General features: G+C 42.1%; 1 protein-coding gene and 1 pseudogene across 6 annotated transcripts in view; one reads left to right on the top strand and one right to left on the bottom strand.

Annotated features, from left to right (window-relative positions):
* Nucleotides 1-22,472, bottom strand: part of KIF13A (kinesin family member 13A) — a 101,338-nt gene that overhangs the window by 6,704 nt on the left and 72,162 nt on the right. For 3 of the 6 annotated variants that reach the window (XM_024764009.1, XM_024763993.1, XM_024764027.1), the window contains exons 21-35: nucleotides 22,178-22,310; nucleotides 21,845-21,991; nucleotides 18,350-18,388; nucleotides 16,629-16,728; nucleotides 14,765-14,891; nucleotides 13,886-13,941; nucleotides 12,389-12,513; nucleotides 11,709-11,885; nucleotides 10,905-10,997; nucleotides 10,603-10,755; nucleotides 9,557-9,634; nucleotides 7,726-7,773; nucleotides 6,541-6,652; nucleotides 4,682-4,833; nucleotides 4,062-4,166 (exon numbers count right to left, since the gene is read on the bottom strand). In XM_024764009.1, coding sequence (XP_024619777.1) covers nucleotides 4,062-4,166; nucleotides 4,682-4,833; nucleotides 6,541-6,652; nucleotides 7,726-7,773; nucleotides 9,557-9,634; nucleotides 10,603-10,755; nucleotides 10,905-10,997; nucleotides 11,709-11,885; nucleotides 12,389-12,513; nucleotides 13,886-13,941; nucleotides 14,765-14,891; nucleotides 16,629-16,728; nucleotides 18,350-18,388; nucleotides 21,845-21,991; nucleotides 22,178-22,310 — 1,645 coding nt within the window. The remainder of the gene's footprint in view (nucleotides 1-4,061; nucleotides 4,167-4,681; nucleotides 4,834-6,540; nucleotides 6,653-7,725; nucleotides 7,774-9,556; nucleotides 9,635-10,602; nucleotides 10,756-10,904; nucleotides 10,998-11,708; nucleotides 11,886-12,388; nucleotides 12,514-13,885; nucleotides 13,942-14,764; nucleotides 14,892-16,628; nucleotides 16,729-18,349; nucleotides 18,389-21,844; nucleotides 21,992-22,177; nucleotides 22,311-22,472) is intronic. The other 3 variants (XM_024764001.1, XM_024764016.1, XM_024764021.1) reach the window with 3 other exon arrangements.
* Nucleotides 12,902-13,043, top strand: LOC112412645 (uncharacterized; annotated as a pseudogene).

Raw genomic sequence — 22,472 nt, forward strand, 5'->3', positions numbered from 1 at the left:
CATGTAAACGGAGATGGAAAGTTTACGAAGTTATGCCTTCCAAGGAGAAAAGAGGACTTACTTGGCTTAAATTGCATTTTAAGGGAATTTGGTTAGATTTTTTTTGGGGGGAGACAGTATTGCTTGGTTCTGTACCTTTTATTTATTATTATTTAAAAAAATTTTTTTTCTTTTTTTAAAAATAAATTTATTTATTTATTTATTTTGGCTGTGTTGGGTCTTCATTGCTGCACATGGCGAGCGGGGGCTGCTCTTTGTTGCGGTGCGTGGTCTTCTCACTGCAGTGGCTTCTCTTGTTGTGGAGCACGGGCTCTAGGGCTTCAGTAGTTGTGGCTCGCAGGCTCTAGAGCACAGGCTCAGTAGTTGTGGTGCACGGACTTAGTTGCTCCACAGCATGTGGGATCTTCCTGGACCAGGACTCGAACCCATGTCCCCTGCACTGGCAGGTAGATTCTCAACCACTGCGCCACCAGGGAAGCCCCATTTTATTTATTTTTTTAATTGAAGTGTAGTTGATTTACAACGTTCTGTTAGTTTCTGTTGTACAGCAAAGTGATTCAGTTATACAGTATATACTGTTTTTCAGATTCTTTTCCATTATAGGTTATCCCAAGGTATTGAATAGAGTTCCCTGTGCTATACAGTAGGACCTTGCTGTTTATCTATTTTATATATTAGATAAACATTTTATACCAGAAACATTATTTATCATTTTACTTTAAAGGAGACTAAACTAAGAACCTTCCTACTGTGTCTTAAGGACAAAAAGAATGAAAACTCTTCCTAAAAGTGGGACATGGAGTCAAGTTCTCAAGCTTCTCTACAGCTACAATAGTCATGATTTGATTTTTGAGATTTAGTTTATGCAGCTGATATTTACCTATAGACAAAACACCTTGATTTTAAGAAGGAATCAAAACCCACATTAAAACAGTGACCTTCTGGACTTCCCTGGTGGCGCAGTGGTTAAGAGTCCTCCTGCCAATGCAGGGGACATGGGTTCAAGCCCTGGTCCGGGAAGATCCCACATGCTGCAGAGCAACTAAGCCCGTGAGCCACAACTGCTGAGCCTGCGCTCTAGAGCCCGCGAGCCACAACTACTGAGCCCGCACGCCACAACTACTGAAGCCCGTGCGCCTAGAGCCCGTGCTCTGCAACAAGAAAAGCCACCGCGATGAGAAGCCCGCACTCTGCAGCGAAGAGTAGTCCCCGCTCACCACAACTAGAGAAAGCCCGTGCACAGCAATGCAGACCCAACGCAGCCAAAAATAAAATAAATTTTTTAAAAATTAAAAAAACCCCAAAAAACAGTGACCTTCTGAGTGACTTTCACCTGATTAAAGTCATTTTCACTCCCACTCTAATCAGTTGTCCCTCAGAGAGATGGTCTGTTTTCAAAAAGACTCCATCAGCCAAGGGTCTCCAGTACTTCTGTCCATGGTACTAAGGGGAGGGCAGCCCCTTTTTAGGAACAGCAGCAGCAGGTAATGAAACTGCACTATCTCTGGGAGCCTCTGGAATCAGCCCAATTCTGCCGAGGGATGGGGTTTTTGTTCTGATGCTCTCGTTAAGTGTGAGACCTTGGGCAAATCACTCAACAAGTCTCGTGTTTCCTCTTCTGTAAAACGAGAGACAAAAACCGTATGCTGTCTATGCAAGACCCAAGAGAGGGAGAACTGACTTTCTTTCTGCTCTTCTGTCTGCATCATGACTTAAAAAGAGAGACTCCAAAGGCATACTGTTGCTTTTATCTTATTCACAGAAGACACAAAGTATATTTATCTATCTTCCCAAATTGATGAGACAACAAAGGAAAAAAAAAAAAAGACTCTTTTCAGACATCTGCCCCAGAGCTACATGAGAATAAATGTGTGTAGTTTTAAGCCAAAAAAAAAAAAAAAAAAAGTTAAGCACGGCTATATTTACTGTATTTTATGTGAAACGACAGGTTTCTTTGGTAACTGGATGGGCTGCAAAATAAAAGGAACAATGTCCCAATATCGCTTCTCAAAAATGATTGCAAACTCCTTTGATCAGACTGAACCATTGATTCGCCCTCTATTTTCCAAGAGTGGAAAAGGAAAGAAAGTGAATAGGGAACACAGGAATAAAGCAGTTTATATCCATTTGTAAGAAGAGGAATAAAATGAAATCTTCCAAGAGAGAGACTAGAACCTCAGATCAAGCAAGTAATATTCTTATAATCTACCAAAACATCCTCTATCTGCAGTAAATCAGACAGTCCAATAGTTTCAGAGCTGAAGGGTGTGCAGTGCGCTAGATTTCTAAGGAGAGGAGAGGCAGGTCTCTCAAGTAAGATCGCAGCAAGAAAAATGGTTCCATCAAACCCTGCTGAGTGGGTTTCATGGTGTGTCTGATCACACAGAATCTAACTGCTGCTCAAAACTTCCTGGGTTTTTCCAAGAGAATCTGGTTCCATTCTACCCTCTGCTAGCTAAAAGCCCTGAGATGGGTTTTATTTTAAAATAATAAAAGGAAAGTAAAGAAAATAACTATAATGCAAATTGTGAACAGTGAAACTAGCTGCTGGGAAGCCCCAGAAGGGCCATCCAGCAGTCCCTTGATGGTGTGCTCTACCAAAATGTACTGTTAAAATAGGTTAAAATTTAGTGCCCATGCAGCATGGTGATGGGTACCACATCAATAAACAGACAGAACCAACCAGCCAGAGAACGGAAGGGGTAATAGATTAGCCACCTGGCCTTTTTAGCCCATGCTGAAGCCTTTAGTAATTAAGCAGGGGGAGGTCACGTATGTGACTGAAGAGTTCACTAAGATTGGGAGGGGTGAGGGGCAGCTGTTGGCGTGTAGGCTCTTCTCCAGCAGGGACTGGGGGGCGAGGGGGACTTTGGGAGAGAAGGACAGGGAGGACACAGAGACAGTGGGGGGGAGAGGGACACAGAGGGGAGGGGAAAATGATGCCTTTCCTTCTTTCCTCCATGGACAGGAAGAGTGAGAAGGTCATTTCTTAAGATCCCCTAGTGCTCCAAGCATGCAGGAGCCTGGCCTGCTACATGTCTGGGTCAAGTTCTAGTCAGCTTCACACAGTGTGCGTTTGCAGCATATTCTAGAACCTAGAGGTTAAAAGACCTCATGCTGATGACCCTTTGGAATGAGTCTGACATGGTGCAGCTGGGAAAGGAAAGGGCCCACACTCTGCCCACAGAGCAGACTGCATGCGGGTGTGAACATCAAGCAGCCCACTCCAGCTCCAAGCTGCACCCAAAGTGTAGGAAACCATAGGAGAGGGAAAGCTGAGACACAGAATCAGAGACTTCTTTCCAGGCATGAGAATACACACTTGCGTTTTTGAACTGAGGTATCGCTTATGATCCCAAGTGCCTGGTACATAGTGTTTTAAAAACTCTCCAATTTGAAATGTGAAAACCAAGTGCCAGGGAATGAGGTTTTTCAGGTAAAGTTTCAACCTACCAGTGGTAAAATACAGGTAAGCCCTCCTGAAAGCAGGACTGACACCGAGGGAGCTGGAATCTATTTTGCCAGCAAATTAAAAGAGGCTACCTGAGAGGTACAGATGATGAGGATGGGCAGTGATGGATGGTGGAGAGGCTACAAACTACAGGGTAATCTTGACAATAGCATCAGGCAACACAAAAAAAGCTCTCAAACACCCACAGCTAAACGAAAGAATACTTACTCCAAGTAAGTGCAATTCCTCTATGTAGATTAACTTCAGAATCTGGGCAATATGCACAGGCTCATTAGAAAGATTCATTATTAGTTAAAGTGATCTCTGTGTTACGCTTTTTAAAGATGAGAATCATTAAAAGTGGCTTTTTCCTTTACACTAAGCAAAATAATAATAAGTATATAAATAGAAGGAACACTTAGAAAAATCACAGGTCACGGCCACATCCATGCAAAATTTCATTACTGATGATCACGTGTTTTTTTAAAAAAAAAAAAAAGCCAAGACTCAATACAGATCTTAATTTCTTCTTAAGTATTTGGATGACTGTCTGTGAAAGGGCCTTAAACCCACCACCAGGCAATATGACAGAAATGGTTCCAGGACTTACAATCTTCTTCCCACGTTTGCTATTGTGTTCTACAGGCATGCTGCTGCCATTGCTTCCCGAGGGCACAATGCAGCCAGGGTTATGTGCCTGAGGTGGAGACATGCTCTGCAAAGGTTAAGACACACAGATGCATCACACACAGAAGACAACGACGGCCGACATACACGCTAAATACGTGCACGTTAGAAAAGCAATGCAAACACTTGTATTACACGTGAGTAGTGCAGCCAACAACTGTGCAGGCTTGAGTCAAACTACTGATGAAATCTGACAAGACTACACAAATTCTATGGCAAATAGCATAACCAAATTTATCAAATAAAAAAAAATGCCTTTCATATTTTCAAAACACCTAGGGGACATCTCTTTCTCATTTGAAATAAATACTCTGAAAACAGCCATAAACACAAAGAAAACAACAGCAGTAACAACAAACAAAACACTCTACCATGACCCTGTGTGCTTGAGAAAGAGATGTTTACTCCAGAACAGGAACCATGGAGTGATAACCCATACATGTCAACACGTGGCATCTGACTTTGTTAATGCACAGCGTTCCTTCTCCACAGGCATAACACGTCCATTCTATCGTACATGGTACAGACAAGTCAAGCATTTACCTCCTGGCTTAGAAGAGGCCTTGCTTCAAGCGCCATCCTTTTCTTATGCTCTTCTTTTACAGGCATTAGGGGCTTGAAAAACTTTGGCGGCTGAGGTGAGAATGCTTTAAAAGGGCTGACTGTTAAGGCATGAGGATTCTCTGACGTACAACCTGGGGAAGACAAAAGGCATGGGTTTATGGGCACAGAGCACTTTAACCAACACACAAGAAGCGAGGCAGTGACCAAGCCAGAGGAATATCTGGCGTAACAAAGAGATTAGTATGTGAGTACAGCTGACCCTTGAACATCTCAGGTTTGAACTGCGTGGGTCCACTTATATGCTGTTCATGCTATGCTTTCTGAATGAAATGCTCTCTCTGCTTTTCCTTTTTTTCAATAAATATACAGTCGGCACTCCACAGTCTCGGGTTGTTTTGGTATACGCAGGGGCTCCTGGAACCAGTCCCCCGTGGATACTCAAAGATGACTGTACTTGGCTGAGCATTAAAACGGAGGTAGGCAAAAATGCAGATATATCTACAAAGTTACAAAGAGTCATCAAAGGGCTGGACAGCAGCAAAGAAATCAGAAACCAAATTTTCTACCTTCTTTTCAAGATCCAGCTTAAGCATCACTTAACAGACCAATTTCAACTCATGCTGATTTTCTTTTTTTAAAAACTTTTTGTTTGTTTGTTTATTTATGGCTGCGTTGGGTCTTTGTTGCTGCGTGTGGGCTTTCTCTAGTTGCGGCGAGTGGGGGCTTCTCTTGTTGCAGAACACGGGCTCTAGGCGCACGGGCTTCAGTAGTTGTGGCACTCAGGCTCATCAGTTGTGGCTCACGGGCTCTAGAGCACAGGCTCAGTAGTTGTGGTGCATGGGCTTAGCTGCTCTGCGGCATGTGGGATCTTACCGGACCAGGGCTCGAACCCGTGTCCTCTGCACTGGCAGGCGGATTCCCAACCACTGCGCCACGAGGGAAGCCCCCATGCTGATTCTCTAGCTCTCTGAATTCTCAGAGCCCTTATATTCTATACATGCATTTTGGCATTTTATCATTTCCTAACTTATTATTTTCTATGTACATGTCCACAGTTGGATTTTAAGATCTCGGCATCTGTCACTGCATATAGCAAGGACAGGCTCAATACATACCCAATGAGTGAGCACTGTGTAAGTCTTCTTGCAAGTCACTTTTCCCTCAAGCCACCCTGCTCCATATGACTAAAGAAGGACGATTCTTCTTTCTTGCTTTTACTCATTTCTTACCTTTTTGGGCTTCTCTTTCTCCTTCTATGTTTTCTCCTCAATTCATTGGTACAATGGCACACAGTAGGTAAAATATAAGGGATAAGTAAGGTAACAGAGCCGATTTACATATCCTAAGAATGCTGTTCCCTTCAGGGCATTGGGAGATTATATATTATATTTAGGTAATAATGTTGTCATCAAATTCATTTCTGGTGTCAGTTTTGAAATTTCCTTAGGGACCAGAGACATGTTCTCCTAAAATATACTTTGATTCCAGCACAAAAACGTGACGGAGGTGGATATTCTTTTGGTAAAGAATGAAATCTAACCATAATGTAATAAGATATGTGTGTCTCAAAACTGACTTCAAAATCAGGAAATGATACATGAAATGTGATTTGAAAATTACAAGTGTTGCACAAAAAGCCTATTATTAATTGTATGATATAATGGATACAAAGCAAAAAAAAAAGTGAACAGGATATGTTCTATTCAAGAAGACAGTTTTGGATCATCTAGCAAACTAGAATTTCAGCTTCCTACCATATTATATGTCAATTATAAAAAAATTTCCCCCCATGCCTTTCCTAAGAAATTATAAAGAAATAACACAGAAAAAAATCTCACCACTACCTTCTTTACTCCTTCGAGGTGAATCCCTGGGCAAAGTTCCATAACATGATACATCCTGGTAACTGGGGCTGTAGTCAGACATGTCTAACTGGTTCTCTGGCCAACCCTACAAGGTAGAAACATGGGTTAACCGTAATTAAGTCCCTCTAAAATGAGAAATGGGGACTTCCCTGGTGGTCCAGTGGTTAGGACTCTGCACTCCCAATGCAGGGGATACAGGTTCGACGCCTGGTCAGGGAACTAAGATCCCACGTGCCACGCAGTGCACCAAAAAAAAAAAAAAAGAGAGTGAGAGAGAGAAATGAAGCCTGATTTGAAGGTTGTTTTCTATTTTTTAATGGCAGTATGTGCTCTTCATTTATTTTTATTATTAAATAGATCTAACATGTAGAAAAGTACTGAACAATATGACAAGTGCTATCATACCCAAGGTATACCTGGAGTGAATAAATAATTTAAAGACCAAACAACAACACTTTTGAGAGTAAAACAGTTCCACTGATATTTTTTCTGGGTAGTAGGCATAAGCTTGAACTTTCCCAGGCAAACTTGGTGGTACGATTACTCTACATATACTTGAGATTTAAAAGTTCCAAGCTGGCATAAGATATAGGTATAGTAAAGGGAGAAACCTCCTCCTTTATATCATATAAACTTAGTAAATCCTACTTCAACTTCTCAGGAGATGTCTATCTCCAAGGACTAGATTTTAAACTTCTTGAAGACATAATGTGTGTTTATACTTTTTGAATCATCTACTGTCCCTAGAATAGTAATTTACATACAATATATGTTAAAGAAATATTTGAATATGATAACGCTGTAAAATGTCCTTAATTTCAAAGTCCTAATTTTCCGCATTTGAAATAATTTTGATTTTGCTATGGTGGATGTAATACCTTCTTAAGTCATTTAGAGTTAGACCCATAAACACACAGATATTTATTCAATTATGTGTCGTATGATCCTGATATGGAAGGTGTCATGCTAAGTAACAATGTAACACTCAGAGTGCACAGCAATTTCACATCAAGTATTTGAACTTGGAAATGGACATGTAGAGACAATGATCTGCATCAGGTTACGGTGGGAAGTCCAGAGATTTTAAAAACACCAATATATTCTAACTTTCCAGACTTAGATTCTACTAATAACCTGGCCATGCCCACGGGTACACACCTTATCATCATCGTCAAAGCCAGAAAGGTCTGGTCGACTAGAAGAGACCTGTAAGGGATGAATGGTTTTATCAATGTGGTTTATATATTTAACATAACTAACTAAATAAAATATCACACATACAGTTGAAGGCTGTTATGACCTTCTCCTTCCCTCTTTCTTTCTTCTAATATTTATTATTTCCTTATTTATTTGAATTTATTATAATTCTGCTCTAATATTTATCATTATCCTCTTTAAAAATATTCTGATTTTCTTTTTCTAACTTAAAATATTTTTATCCATAAATAGTTCTTTATGAATCTCTAAAAGATAAGAAATTCCTACTCCCTTTTTAAAACCATAATACCATTATCACATCTTAAAAAAATTAAGTGATTCCTAAATAGCATCAGATATCCCATTAGTGGTCAAATGTCTATAAACATTATCACAGTTAATTTTGAATCAGGATCAAGATAGTTAATATACTGCAACTGGATGATATATCTTGTAAGTCTTTTTTAATTTATGAGCTTTCCCTTTTCTCTAGATCATTTTTTTCCTGTAATGTTTCCCACAGTCTGGATTTTGTTAAATGAATCCCTGTGGTATCATTTAACATTTTCCTCTGTCCCCTGTAAATATTAGTAGTTAGATCTACAGTCTTGACCACATTTAGGTTCAATTTTTTTTGGGGGGTAGAATACTTCATAGGTGGTCTTTCCTTACTTTTAAAGATATATGTTTTCCTCATTATTTTTAATATAATTAATATTTTAATAACATTTATAATATAAGATCTATAAATTTCCTAACAATAGCTCTAGCTCTTTCATTTTCTCTACCATCTAGTATTCTGCAGTATAAATGGAATAACAGGAAACTCAGAGCCAAGGATTTCCCTCCAAGTAGCACTTTAACTGCATCCCTCAACTGTTGATATACATACCACTTTTTATTATCATTCAGTTCTAAATACATCCTAATTTCCATTATGATCTCTTCTTTGATGCCTAAATTAATTAGAAGACTTTTTTCAATTTACAACTATATGAGTCTCCTATTATCAATTTTAAGAACTGAACTGTGGTCAGAAGAAGTAATCTGCATGAAAGTGATTGTAGGGATTTGCTTTTCGGACTACTGTTAAGACAGCTTTCATAAACATTTACTGTGTGTTTAATCATTATCTGACAATTCTTGAGAACGGGAAGGTAAATAACAGTTTTCCTTGAGAGGATCTGACTTTCTCTCTGCTGCTCCTGCAAAGAGGCTACTTTGCAGTGGTCCACGTACTGCTCTGTTCTTTCTTCCCATGACAACGCTCCCCTCCACTGGACGTAGCTTCTGTCAGTTGGATTTCCTCTATGGAGTGGTTGAGGAAGGTAAGCAAAATAAAGACCAGGCATTATGGAAGGGTCTCTACGGAGGAGTCTGGTGCCCTATCACCCTGACGGGCAGCACAGTAAGATCCATTGGGGCAGCTAGAAGGGGGAATGTAAACAGGCTCAAGAGAGCACTCAGCACCTCTGGCAGCAGGATTTCTACCTGACTCGACCATCCTTAAACCAACTACATTCTATTTACATCTCAAAAAACGTCTTTCAAGGACATAACTTTATGGAGAGAAATTTGCAAGATTCCACTAAAAGCTCAGGCACGTTACACGTAAGGGCTCTCTGGTAAGCTTCGCTAGAAAAGAGGAGCGGGCTTGGCACCTTGGGATGCCCACACTGGTGCCGAATGTTCTATCCCCACCTGTAAACCCCGACCGGAGGTCCCCTGACTTGCTGCACCCCAAACCCTGAGATGCGTCACGCGGGAGGCAGCCCCTCGCGGGTGAGCTCACATTATGAACATTTGGTGTGCTGAGGCTTCGCCGCAGGTGCCGAGCTTTGGTGGAAAGCGCTTCTTTGACCGTGACTGCCTGCAAATTTGAAAAGGACATTTATTTTTCTTCCTCTGATGACAAAAGTAATATATGTTTATTGTGGAGGATTTAGAAAGTATAGAAATAAAGATCATTTCAATCCTACACTCCCTCTCCCCCCATATTTACAAAACTGTAATCGTATTGTATCCATTTTCTTTTTTTTTGGCTTAATTTATCAAAAGCATTCCTCATAAATAAAACCAGGAAAACTGAAGAACTAAAGACATTTATGTTGTGGACTTTTATATAGGTGGGCAGAGAAAACATGGATGAAATACCACTAACTATATATCTCACTTGGGAAATTACAATCAACTTTTATGCTGCTTGTGTTTCACTCGTGCAGCAGTTTAGGTGGGACTAAAGGAAGATTCTTCTGACAGATGCCAACCTTAGTCCTCTTGCCGTTCAAAGCACACTTTCCATAACTTCGGCTACTGCCTTGATTGAATGACATCTCCTGTGCAGTTCCACTACCTAGTGGATTATTTTCACCTGAATATCCTGCTTTTGCCACAGAAGTTAATCTGGATCCAAAAATTAGGGAGAGAATATGTGGTTAAGCACGTGGGCTTCGGAGTCAAGCTTTCTGGGTTTACATCCAACTTTGTACCCCTTCTTAGCTGGGTCACCTTGGGCAGGTTGGCTAACTTCTGTCAGCCTCAGTTTTCTCATTTATAAATGGGAATTATGACAGTATTCACCTTGCAGGGTTATCTTGAAGATTAAATGAAATAATGTATCACTATTACTTAGGTGGTATTCAATAAAAGGTAGTCATTTGAATTTGTGTTACTAGTTTGTCAAAGTAACTATTTTGTCTAATAAGAGGGCTACTCTCTACCAGTTTTTCTTCTCTGATAGATTGAGAGAGAAGGTGTTTGGGAAATACATTCATCTTTGTCCATTTGGGGTGAAGGCTGGTGATCTCACCCTCTGGTCCAGATGCTGCAGTTACTTGCCTGCCGGAGCCGTTCCAGGCTCAGGATGTTCTCCACCTGCAGCACGCCTCGTGTATACTTCTCGATGTACGTCTCCCCGTCTGCTGTGCCTTCGTTCTCACTCCTCGCTGCCAGGAGAGCCAGAGTCTCCCGGTCCTCAATCTCCTCTGTTGCCTAACGAGACAAGAAGGCAATTAGAATACTTTTACCTGAACAACATTTTTCTCAAAATGGTGGTGAGAAAATGATTTAAAAGTTTTGAGATTTAACACATTCTCCAATACTCACATTTTGATATTTTTAAAAAGTAATACATACTTTACCTTTGGTATGTTGGATACTATTTCATAGGTTACACCACAGGAATAAAATATATTCTTCAGTGATATTCTCCTCTTTAAACTCTGGGTGAAACTCTGGTAGAAAAGGAAAGCTGAATTAAGCGATGTGGAAAATAGAAGTTATTTAGTATTTTACAAATTGTAAAAGCATCATCAATTACTATGTTTTTGATATACACACAACACTTAGTAAAACAGAAAAAAACTGAATGGAAAAATCCTTGTCTCCAATCCTGAAGGACAATAACATCCAGCTGTAATTTAGGGATTAGACTGCAGGATTTGCAGCTGATCCAGGGTTTTTCTGTGGTTGCTCCTTTTTCCCACTTGCCATCTTTCTACTTGATCTTGTCAGGGTTTAATGAATCTATCCTGGCACAGTCAGAAGTCAACTCAGAGGATCAGTTTTGCTGACAGCACCTCTGAGATGAGATCTGGGGAAGCATTAGGACAGAAATTTATTTGGAGCCTATCTTTGTCCTGGTTTTGTCACTAACCCTCTTGGACCAGGCGCTTAACCTTTTTCAAACAATAAAATGTCATAACTCCCCTGCCTCCTAAGATTATGGGCCTCAAATCGGTCAAGGTGGAAAAGTCCTTTGGTGGATGACATTTACCTCTGCTATCCTCATACCCTGTTATCTTGGATAAATGAGAATCAGATTATAACCTGGTAGCGATTTGCATAGCCACTGTATTAACACCCCCAAACACTACTTTGTGATAGAGAGAAGGAAAAAACTTTGTGCTCATGTACGAAACGGCACAATCAGGCCCCGTTACTACCTGTTTGTTGTAAATATTGGCTGCAATCCGTTTTCGTAATACCAGCTCCATAGCAGCCGGGTGGCTGAGCTGGACTGTGGTCTTCACTATCAGGTAAATCCGTTCATTTTGTGGGGTGATCCTATTCAAGTGAACGGAATCATGCACCGAGGAGTCCCAGGAGGCTGTGGCTGAAACCTAGGGATGGGGGAAGGATGGGGACATGGAAACAAGACAACTCAGGTGGAGCAGTTTTATGTCATGCACTAGAAAGAAAATAAATGCAACTCTACATTGAATCATAGATGTTTTTCCTCGCCTTTTTTAAAAAAAAGATTTATTTATTTATTATTTATTTTGGCTGCGAGGAGGGGTCTTAGTTGCAGCATGCGGGATCTTTAGTTGCGGCACGCGGGATCTTTAGCTGTGGCACACAGGCTTCTTAGTTGCGGCATGCATGCGGGATCTAGTTCCCCAACCAGGTATCGAACCCAGGCCCCCTGCATTGTAACCACGGAGTCTTACCCACTGGACCACCAGGTAAGTCCCTCCTTGCCTTTTTGACAACACACGCATTCTATTTTTTAAAGTTCCCAGTCCTCTTTCCCAAAGTCCAGACCACAGCAGTTTAATGGGCAGAGAGGCCCACAGGCATGTGCATTAATCTGAAGCCCTTTAAGAGATTCTTAAAGGTCAGTTACCTCCTCATCACTGTGCTTTATGATGGGCAGGTAGAAAAACTGGCTGCCATGCTCCTTGGGGAGGATGGAGTTCACGCCCGATGCATGGGGGCCCACAAGCTGCTCATTGGCACTGAGGTCATCCGCTGACCAAGTCCAGGGCACAGAAGCAAAAGTGGGGGAAACAGATTTTTTAAGCAAGCATCCGAAAATTTTAAATATGCTCTTTACAGATGAAGTTTACATGTAATGCAATTTTATTGAGTTTTTCATTCCTGCAGTTGAAACAGCACCTCCACTAACTACAACAGTTTCTGTCCTTTACAGAAACAACTCCAGGAGCCAAAAAGGTGCCTTTGTGACTCTCCTATAAATGGACGGAATATATTCTATATGTAGTCCTGGGAGCAAATATTTTCACTACATAAACACACCTTAGAATTTTGCTGCTTTCTGTCAATTCCTCCTTTAACGTAGCGTTAAGTTTGTGGTCCTACTTACATAACTTACACTAAATTAGAGATGTGAGTGGTTATCGCTTCTCGGCCTTTTGGCTAAGATCAAGTGTAGAGATTTGGGTAGTTAAATTATCACTTTAGAAACAAAGTTCTGAGCACTTGGGAGAAATGTGAAGACCATCTTTTTCCAATGTCCTACCCAGTGTAGGATTCACCCTTCACAAATCTCTGTATATAGTCATCCAGTCTTTGCTTGTATAATGGGGAACCTCCAATAATGGGGAACTCACCACTTCAGGAGGCAACGGTCTATTTCTAGGCTTTTAAAAAAACTGTTCATATGAAGAGCCAAAGCCAACCTCCTGTGTCTTCCATTCATCCATTACTGGTCTTCCCTCCAGAAGACAGGTTTTCAGGCTGTGATTTTAGGATCCCAAGGGCCCTGCAGAAAGGCCTGCCAGAGCCTGCCCATCCCCAAACTCAGCAACTCTGCTTTCGTATTCCACACATGGGGTTCCATTCACAAGTTCATACTGAAAATGGATTTTACTGCTAAAACACATTAAAAACCCTTGTTCTGTATTCGCCCAGGGTCAATCGAATTTCTACAGTAAAGGACAACCCTTCATGCAGGGTTACAGATGATCGTGTTCTAGAAACAAAACAAATGGGGGTGGGGTGGGGTGGGGAGCAAAGGGCACCAGTCAGAAATGCAGATTCCTGGGTACCTGCAATGCATAAAGATTCAGATCTCTAAGGGTGATTACCTTCTCAGGTAATTTCCATGTCCATTACTATTTCAGAGCAATAACTGCTCTCATGCCTTTGTATGCAATTCTCAATCTCTCAAGTGCTGTCTTTTTAAGAATAAATTTCCACATCTGTCTTCTAGTGATTCGACATGTCATGGCTTTATATATTTGGTTGGAGTAAAAATGTCACCTAAATATGGCATGTGCGTGATTAGGCAAGTGATTTAAGGGTCAAAATACTGCGGGTCTGATTAGATTACAAACTTAATTCAATGTGATAAGCCTTGGAACGTCAGGTTCAAACTTACCGTTCAAATCAAGGAAGAGAACAGGTATGTGGGTTTCCATTCCAGGTGGTGGGATCCTAAATTTAATAACAATATTTAATCATAACAAAATATGTGTTTTACATCTTGTTAAATAACCAAACACGACAGAGGTATGAAAGCAGAAGAGAACCACTGTGGAGTCAGATACAGGTTCTACAAATGAGATATTTTCACAGATCTTGTCACCCTTCTTAACACAAATCATGGGAATTATGTGACTTATATAAAGAACTACAGTCATATGAATTACATGTAATTAATTGAAACACAGATTATTTGAAGGCTTTCTGAGAATAATTCTAGTGATGGGAAGAAGGGAAGTGGCTATGGTTAGAGGAGGAACAGGGGACAGGATCGATTTGCCTCCAGAGCCCAGGATCCCATGCTGTTTCTTCTGGGCATTAGGACTGACTGATTAATCCACTGAATGACTCATCATTGTGGATGCAGTGCTTAAGTGCTGACTCTCTGTTGAGTCAAAATAAACAGGCAGGAGGGCAAATAAGAAGACATATCTTCTGCCCTTTTCAAGTATGCTCTGGAAACACCCTTCTTTCGACCCAAGATATGAGAATGTCTGGAGATCAGGTAATCATGTCCAAGGTGCTCATGCCAAGGGCTGGAGGGCTGTCTGTCTGACTCCTGGCCAGTGATAAGTGCTCGCTGGCTTCCTGTGAGTGGAAGATGCTGGCAGTGGGCAAGAAGAAGACGGAGGGGAGAACTAGGGCTGGGTGGCCCTTCCCTGGACAGCTCACGGTACTTAACATTTTCTGTGACAGTCCTGGCAGGTCACTCACATGACCTGCCACAGACCACGGCACCATTGTCAGGCCTGCCCAGAAGGAAGGGCGGACTCACCAGTCGGCAGGCGCCCCGGGGATCCCGCTGCCCGGCGCAGGCACCAACACGGCATTCCTCTCCTCCGTCAGCCCCACCCACTGCTCCACCAGACGGGCTTCCCGCTCTACATCATCCTCTGTCTTCTCTGTGGGACAAAACGAGGGCATGAGTGCCAAGAGGGAGAAAGGACAGTTTCTAAATTTAAATCTATTTGCACTCAGTGGTACCCACAAGTGCCTTAAACATCCACGGTGTCCCAAATAGGGAATTGAGGCTTTGAAGTTTAAGACGGAGCACCCAGACAAGCTCAGAGAGGCTAGGACACTAGCCTAACAGATCATAAACCCAGGAAGAGTGGAAAGAGCGTTGGAACAGGGATTAGAAGACTTGGGTTATTTTTCTAGTTCTGTAATTTTGGAAGGTCGTTCAACAGATGAGTCTTAGCTTCCTAATTTGTCAAATAGGGTTAATACAAGTCATGTCTACTTCACGCACCTGTCAGATGGATCAAGTGCAATAATGGATGTGACATTGCTTTATAAAACCACACATCATTTTATAAGGATAGAGGATTAAAAAACACCATATATTGCACTCTGCAAAACTAACTTGTTTTCCTCCATGCTCGTTATGAAAGGGATTTTATTTGATCTATTTTGCAATCCTCTTAGCCTAGTTCAACTCTGGAGTTACCTGGGCATGGGCAAAGTGAGCTTTCATTAGCAGGTTGAGTACACACATACACACACTGAGGCCAAGAGCAGAACGCGGAGGCAAGATGTTTTACTGGGGAAGGACTTTCGCCGACTTCTGCGTGAAGCGGATTCACATACAGAACACGTCCTTGGGTGGAGAACCAACCACACTGAGTAAATCGTTCACTCAGGATGAGAAACTGGGGTTTTATTTTTTATTTTTAACTCATTTTTACTTATTTATTTTTGGCTGTGTTGGGTCTTCGTTGAGCTGTGCGGCCTTCTCATCGCAGTGGCTTCTCTTGTTGTGGAGCACAGGCTCTAGGTGCGCGGGCTCAGTAGTTGTGGCGCACGGGCTTAGCTGCTCCGTGGCATGTGGGATCTTCCCGGACCAGGGCACGAACCTGTGTCCCCTGTATTGGCAGGGGGATTCTCAACCACTGCATCACCAGGGAAGCCTGAAACCAGGGTTTTAGGAGCAGATTTCTGCTCCAGAATCCAAGTGGCCATTGCCAGCGTAAGCAAACTGAATCTTCGGAGCTGGGTGGTGGCGAGTGGACCTGCAGGCCGGCTTCAGGCCACCCCAAAGGAGCCAAAAGCATGGCTACCGCCCAATGGTAGCCACAGCCCACCTGCCAAGTGTCGTGGCTTCAGAAGTGACCCTTTAGCTGCTGTCAGTCCCAGGTTCTGAGCCTCGAATACCTCATGTGGAGGTGTCGATATTGATGGCATTTGCATTCATCAAAACAAAATCTGAATTTAACGTTTAATGTCAGTTAACTCAAGTAATGAAACATTACTTTCAAATTCAGAGCCTGCTTAAACACTGTACACTAATGATTCCTAATATCTATAATTGTCATGGGGTCAAAAAGCTAAGACACAGCAGTCCAGCTAAAGGAGGAAAACAGCCTACCACTACTGTCTAGAAGTGAAAAAACTACTCCCAGCCAAGAGTTTAATCTTATATACCTTTTTTTTTTTTTTGCGGTACGCGGGCCTCTCACTGTTATGGTCTCTCCCTTTGCGGAGCACAGGCTCCGGACGCGCAGGCCCAGCGGCCATGGCTCACGGGCCCAGCCGCTCCGCAGCACGTGGGATCCTCCCGGACCGGGGCACGAACCCGCGTCCCCTGCATCGGTAGGCGGACTCCCAACCACTGCGCCACCAGGGGAGCCCTCACATACCTTTTTTATTGCTGACTTTTTTAATCTGTTCATCTAGGTATTCTCGCCGTTTAATGAGGGCATCAGACCACCTCTCTCTCACACAGTTTAAGTCTTCTTCCTGGCATCAGGGAAGGAAAACATTTTCCTGTAGAGTGCACAGATAACTATTTCTCTTTTTAAAAAAAAAAGATGTTTAAGTTGATTAGGAAACTTTTCATTAGGAAAGGCCATTGAACACTGCTGTGTGATTAATATGCAGGAAAGCAAAGAGGCCTCAGGAACACTGCATGCTGATTGAGGATCCCATGACTCAGAAATCAGAGCCCCCGGATTTCCAAAAAGATAATTATGCTTAAAAGCAAGAGAAGCTCAAACTACACCAGCTGCTGGATGAGTCTTATATGGTATGGGCGTGCATGTATTTAAGTTGTAGCTATTCGTTTGAAGGGTTTGTGATTCTAAGCAGAAGGACACCAGAAACACAGCCCAAATCACAAAGCAGCAAATGGAATGGAAAACAACAGGCATTTTCATCATTCAGAGCTCGATGGCTGGATAAGATGTATTTTCTGAAAGGCAAAGAATAGATCAGTGGAGAACTTTTCAAACTTGCTGCAAAGGTTTTACCTCCAACCGCTACCATGAGGCTAACCGAAAACTTCCCATGCAAGAAGCCAACATGCAGTCAGCCATGCTGAGAACTCCCAGAAGCAGCCGCTGGACTCAACTGTGAACCACGTGGCAGCAAGCGCACAGACAGCCACAGGACGTTAGTTAATGGCGTTGCTGAGATCCAAGGGGATACTGGTATCTCCCTTACCATTTGTTTTTACTTGCTTGTTTTCTTTCTTAGTAAAGTTATGAGGTGGGAAAGCCACCTACCAATTCTATTCTGGATGCTCTTTGACTTCCCTAATTCCGGCCTAACCCTTAAGACGTTACATTAAGAGCAGACACCTGAGAACTTCTGAGGCTTTACCTACAATGGACCCACATTTTACTTATAGGAAGGCACACCAGGAAAACATGCTTTTAAAATTTATGTAGAGAATCAGTACAAAGACTGGGAACCAACCCAGAAAAGTTCATCTTGGTTTGCCACCTTGACCATTACTGTTATCCCACATTCCATAGACAGTAGGCCAGTCAGCCCCGACTAGGTAAAACTTCACGTTTGCATATATTTTTTCTCCCCTAGATTTCCAAAAAGAGATTAAAGCTCAGAGCTAAATTCTCCAGGTTATGAATAAGATTGGCCTTAAAGAGAGAAGAAAACTGGCTAAATAAAACCATGTGCTTAAAATGTCGTCAGTTTTCCTAACCGGCAAAAGTCTTTAAAAAATACAATGGCACGTTAGAACAGTACTACTCTCTTAGATATAAGGAGCTAACTGCAGGTTCACATAGGAAAGACAGGTCTGCTTAAAGATTATGGAAGGATAACTACAATTCTTAAGATCATCAATTTAATACAGTGAGAGTGGTCTTATTTAGAAAGGCTTTACGAGCCAGCAATTTGAGATGGCATAGCAAAAGTGCAGTATCTGCTTATAAATTTTGAACTGACAGGGAAATAGTATTGTATCCCTGATTACACTGAAAGCAAGTCAAAAGCGAGTGAAAACTGCATATTCTTGCTCTCCGTTCCTCCTTTCCTCCTCCCTGCCCTCGGCTTTGCGAATGCTGGCAATTAGCAGCAGCTGTGCCCCATGCCACAGGATTGACAGCAGCAGTAATACCTGATAACTATCCATATCATCACCATCCTCATCATCTCTCTGGTAGAGAAAAAATAAACACAAAGGACATGCATTTTTTTTTTTCTCAAACAGCACACAAGGAAAATAAGTCTTTAAGCTTAACACACACATTACAATGGATAGCACACACAACATCGGCATAATAAAACATTTAACTGAATCTCAAAAAGTGGATGTAATTCACTTGTCTATAATTACTTAAAGAATTTAAGATTTAATTTTTTTCTTTAATAGAGAAAGCAGTCATTTAAAAATGGGAACTCTCTCAGATTCTCTTAGCTGGGGATTGGACACAACCCTGCTATGGCACTGTTATGCAAACAGTCACTATTTGTTTCTGGGTGAGCTATTTTACTGAGATTTAGAATGGGCAGAACTAGAAAGGACTTTAGGGAGTCTCTTGGTCAGGTTTTAGCTGTGAGGCAGCTAAGGCCTGAAGGATGAAATGACTGAAACCAAGGTTCACACAGATAGTGGCAGGGTCAGGACTGGAGGCCAGGTCTGCGCCCTTGTCCCTGCACCACACCACTGTCACTGTGAAATCATCACAGGGGAAGACCCACCAGGAAGCTAAGACTCCACATACAGTCAGCCCTCCTTATCTGCACGTTCCACACCTGCAGATTCAACCAACCACAGAACCTTCCTGATTGGAGGGCCAAGTGTACTAGGCCATTTTATATAAGAGACTTGAACATTCTCAGATTTTAGTATCCAAGGGGGGGGAGGGTTCTGGAACCAATCCCCCCTGATACCGAGGGAAGACTGTAGAAGGTTCTGTATACTGTACCACTGCAGTAAGAGCACAGCCCACTATTTTGGATACATGGCTCTATCATTATCCACTGTTGGATATGTCAGTATCCATGCCAATCAGGAGAGAAAAATCAGAACTGTCCTAAACCCATGGCAACATTTTACAATAATTACATAAACTAAGCATTTTGGCAAAACATTTGCAAAACAAAATCATCGTGTGAAAAAAAAAAAAAGGTTTCAGTTGAGACAATTTTCCTTAGAAACAAGAATAAAGAGGGAACTCCCTGGCGGTCCAGTGGTTGGGACTCTGTGCTCTCACTGCCGAGGGCCTGGGTTCAATCCTTAGTCGGGGAACTAAAATCCCACAAGCTGTGCAGCCAAAAAAAAGAAGAAAAGAAAGAAACAAGAATAAAGAAATCCCCATTTGTAGGGAATATCCATCTCTATGGAGGCAGGTTCTACTCAAAATGAATACTGGGTCATGTAACAACCTTCTTTAATTTTTCTATGGTTATTGGAGGATTAATATTAAAAAAGGAACTGGAGTGGCCTAGTCAGACAAAAGACAAACTTTTTTTTCAAATGCCTTAAAAAATATAATTACACTATTTTCATATCTAAGTATACTTCAAAATATACTGCCTTTTAAAAGTGCTTTAAAAATACTGTTAAGATTATTCTCTGTGTAGACTTTAAAATAAACTTTAGTTTTAGTTTGGTAACCACCATTTTCATTTGGATAACTCCAACTTCAGTAGTAAGCCCACTACTGAAATAATTTTTCTCAAATTAATTCCTCCTATTAATGAATAAAGTACAAACAGCTCTAATTTATCATTATCTTTTAGGCTAAGAAGATACTTCTATTCATCAAAAACTAGCTTGAGCTTTCATGATGTAGAACTGTTGTGACATCAGCATATTCTGGATTGGCTCAAGCTACTGCATCAAAATAATTCTTTTTTTTTTTTTGCGGTACGCAGGCCTCTCACTGTTGTGGCCTCTCCCGTCACAGAGCACAGGCTCCAGACGCGCAGGCTCAGCGGCCATGGCTCATGGGCCCAGCCGCTCCACGGCACGTGGGATCTTCCCGGACCGGGGCACAAACCCGTGTCCCCTGCATCGACAGGCGGACTCTCAACCACTGCGCCACCAGGGAAGCCCACATCAAAATAATTGTGAAGTACTATGTCAACAACAAAAATGGTACTGGACATGACCTCGAGCATGGCAGCAAAGAAAAATAAAAGCTTTAAAACAGTCACAGTTTAAATTTGCATGACAGATACTATAAGAAGAGCATTCAACACTGGGGGAAGGCAGATATTTGAGAGCTCAAATTTTGACAAAAATCAGTTTTAACTCAAGAGGTATAGCTGTTTTTAAAAGTGCAAACAATCAATCCTTGCAATGTTCATCAAACAGGAATAGTCAGCCAGTTGGTGATCCATGTTCATAGGTCATAATTCACACACACAGATTCAAAGTTTTATCTAAGATCAGAGATTTATTAAGCCACAAAATTTTATGGCAGAAAGGGACCTCAGAGAATTATTACGTCTACCTCATCATTTCAGAGGAAAGAAAAGGGGAACTCGAAGTTTAAATTACTCAGTTAAGTCAAACAAAACTTAAGAACCCAGGTCTCCTCACTCCAAGTCTGTGCTCTTTCTACCAGGCCCTGCGGTTGCCCCCGGAGCTGATGGCCAAGTGGGGGACAACCCAACTTCCCCTCCACATACAGCGAAAAGTCTGGTGGAGAAGCGTCCCTGGAAACAGCAGACTCCAGCCTCACAACTCCATTCATACTCTTCCCAGGCTTTGAGTCGGAGGCAGTTCTGGCCTGGGATGAGGAAGGCAGTGTCTGACACAGCTGTGCCTGCCTTACGGCCCAACAGTCCAAGCCAATGTTTCAGTAAAGTCTTTGCTGCCATGAAGCCAAAAGGAAACTGAGATGGAAGATGAACCCTTCTCAAGATAGGCTGGGCTTACGCCCAGACTCTACAGAGAAAAGTTTTCTCCCCATCATGACAGGGAGTGTGTTCCCTGTCATGTGTGGCAGTGAGAGAACTGGAATTCAATGGTCTGATTCTTCCCAGTCCCTAATTACATCTGATAGTAAAGGGGGGACTTGGTGAAGCACGTGCATTCTTTCAGGCCCCTGGGGACAAGTTCCTGATCTTACAGTTTATTGTGACTGGTAAATAAGATGAATTCTTAGCTGGTTCCATCTTTTAATTTTTTTTTTAAGTGAGAAAAGAAGGTTTAGCAAAAGGAGATTTAATGAACAAAAATGATCATGAGGACAACTTCCAATTAAAAAGTAAAGCTTTCAGAGAGCTGGTTAAGTATGCCAGTGTATGGGGGCAACTTTCTATTAATAAAAGTGGATCAGGCCAAAGCCAGCAATATCAAACACCCAACATAATTTGGGCCAGATATAAAATAAATCCTGCCTAAAGTAAATGAGCACTGTAGCATCGATGTGTATTTGTAAATAAAATTATTATTAATCGGCACTAAGCCAACACAGTAATTTAAACCTAGCAAAAAGGCAACGGACGGAAATATGGATGGGGTGGCGGAGGCCAATACATGCTTAAGGCAAGGAGTTCAGTTATATTCCTGAACAGGTCTCCGTCACAGATCACTGACCACCTTAATTCTACACTAACCAATCTTTGTTAAATACTGTTTGCAATCTGTTGGTCTCACCTGGTAACTGTCCAGCCCTCTCTGGAGCTTGGTGGACCTGGCGGTCACGCAGCCAATGGAGATGGACAAGATAGCTTCGACCATGAGTGGCAGTGTCCCAGAACGCTGGACAGGCTTCACTGTGACTTGCACTCTCCGGGAATGACCCTGCAGGGGCGGGGGTGTGATGCGGAAATGGGGACCAGGAATGGGGATGGGGAGGGATGGATGGGGGAAGAGGATCAAGGAAGGGGAAAGAATTAGGGAACAGAGAGGCAAATAACTAGAAAATTCCAGAAACTGTAAGAGTGGGACAGGGAGAAAACACGAAACAAGCAAAGACAAACCTAGTACCTGTCTGAGTTGAAAGACACCTCCTGTGTTGACATCTTTTGCCTGGTGAAGCTCCACAGCGGCGTACTCCCCCAGCTCATTCAGCTCTAGTATGGAGATCCACATCTCTATTCTGCGAGTAACCTCATTCCACCTGCAGAAACACGTTCCAACCAACGACCGTGTCATTGTCCGGGACATTATTAGCAACAGGAAGAAGGCCCCAGTCCCTGAGCACTCACTATCCGTGAGGCACTGTGCTATGTGTGTCACATAGATTATTTTCTTGTTTAACACTCAGAACGATCCTGTGGTA

The sequence above is a fragment of the Neophocaena asiaeorientalis genome, unplaced genomic scaffold (assembly GCF_003031525.2).
Source record: "Neophocaena asiaeorientalis asiaeorientalis breed wild unplaced genomic scaffold, Neophocaena_asiaeorientalis_V1.1 scaffold427, whole genome shotgun sequence".
NCBI classification, from domain to species: Eukaryota; Metazoa; Chordata; class Mammalia; order Artiodactyla; family Phocoenidae; genus Neophocaena; species Neophocaena asiaeorientalis.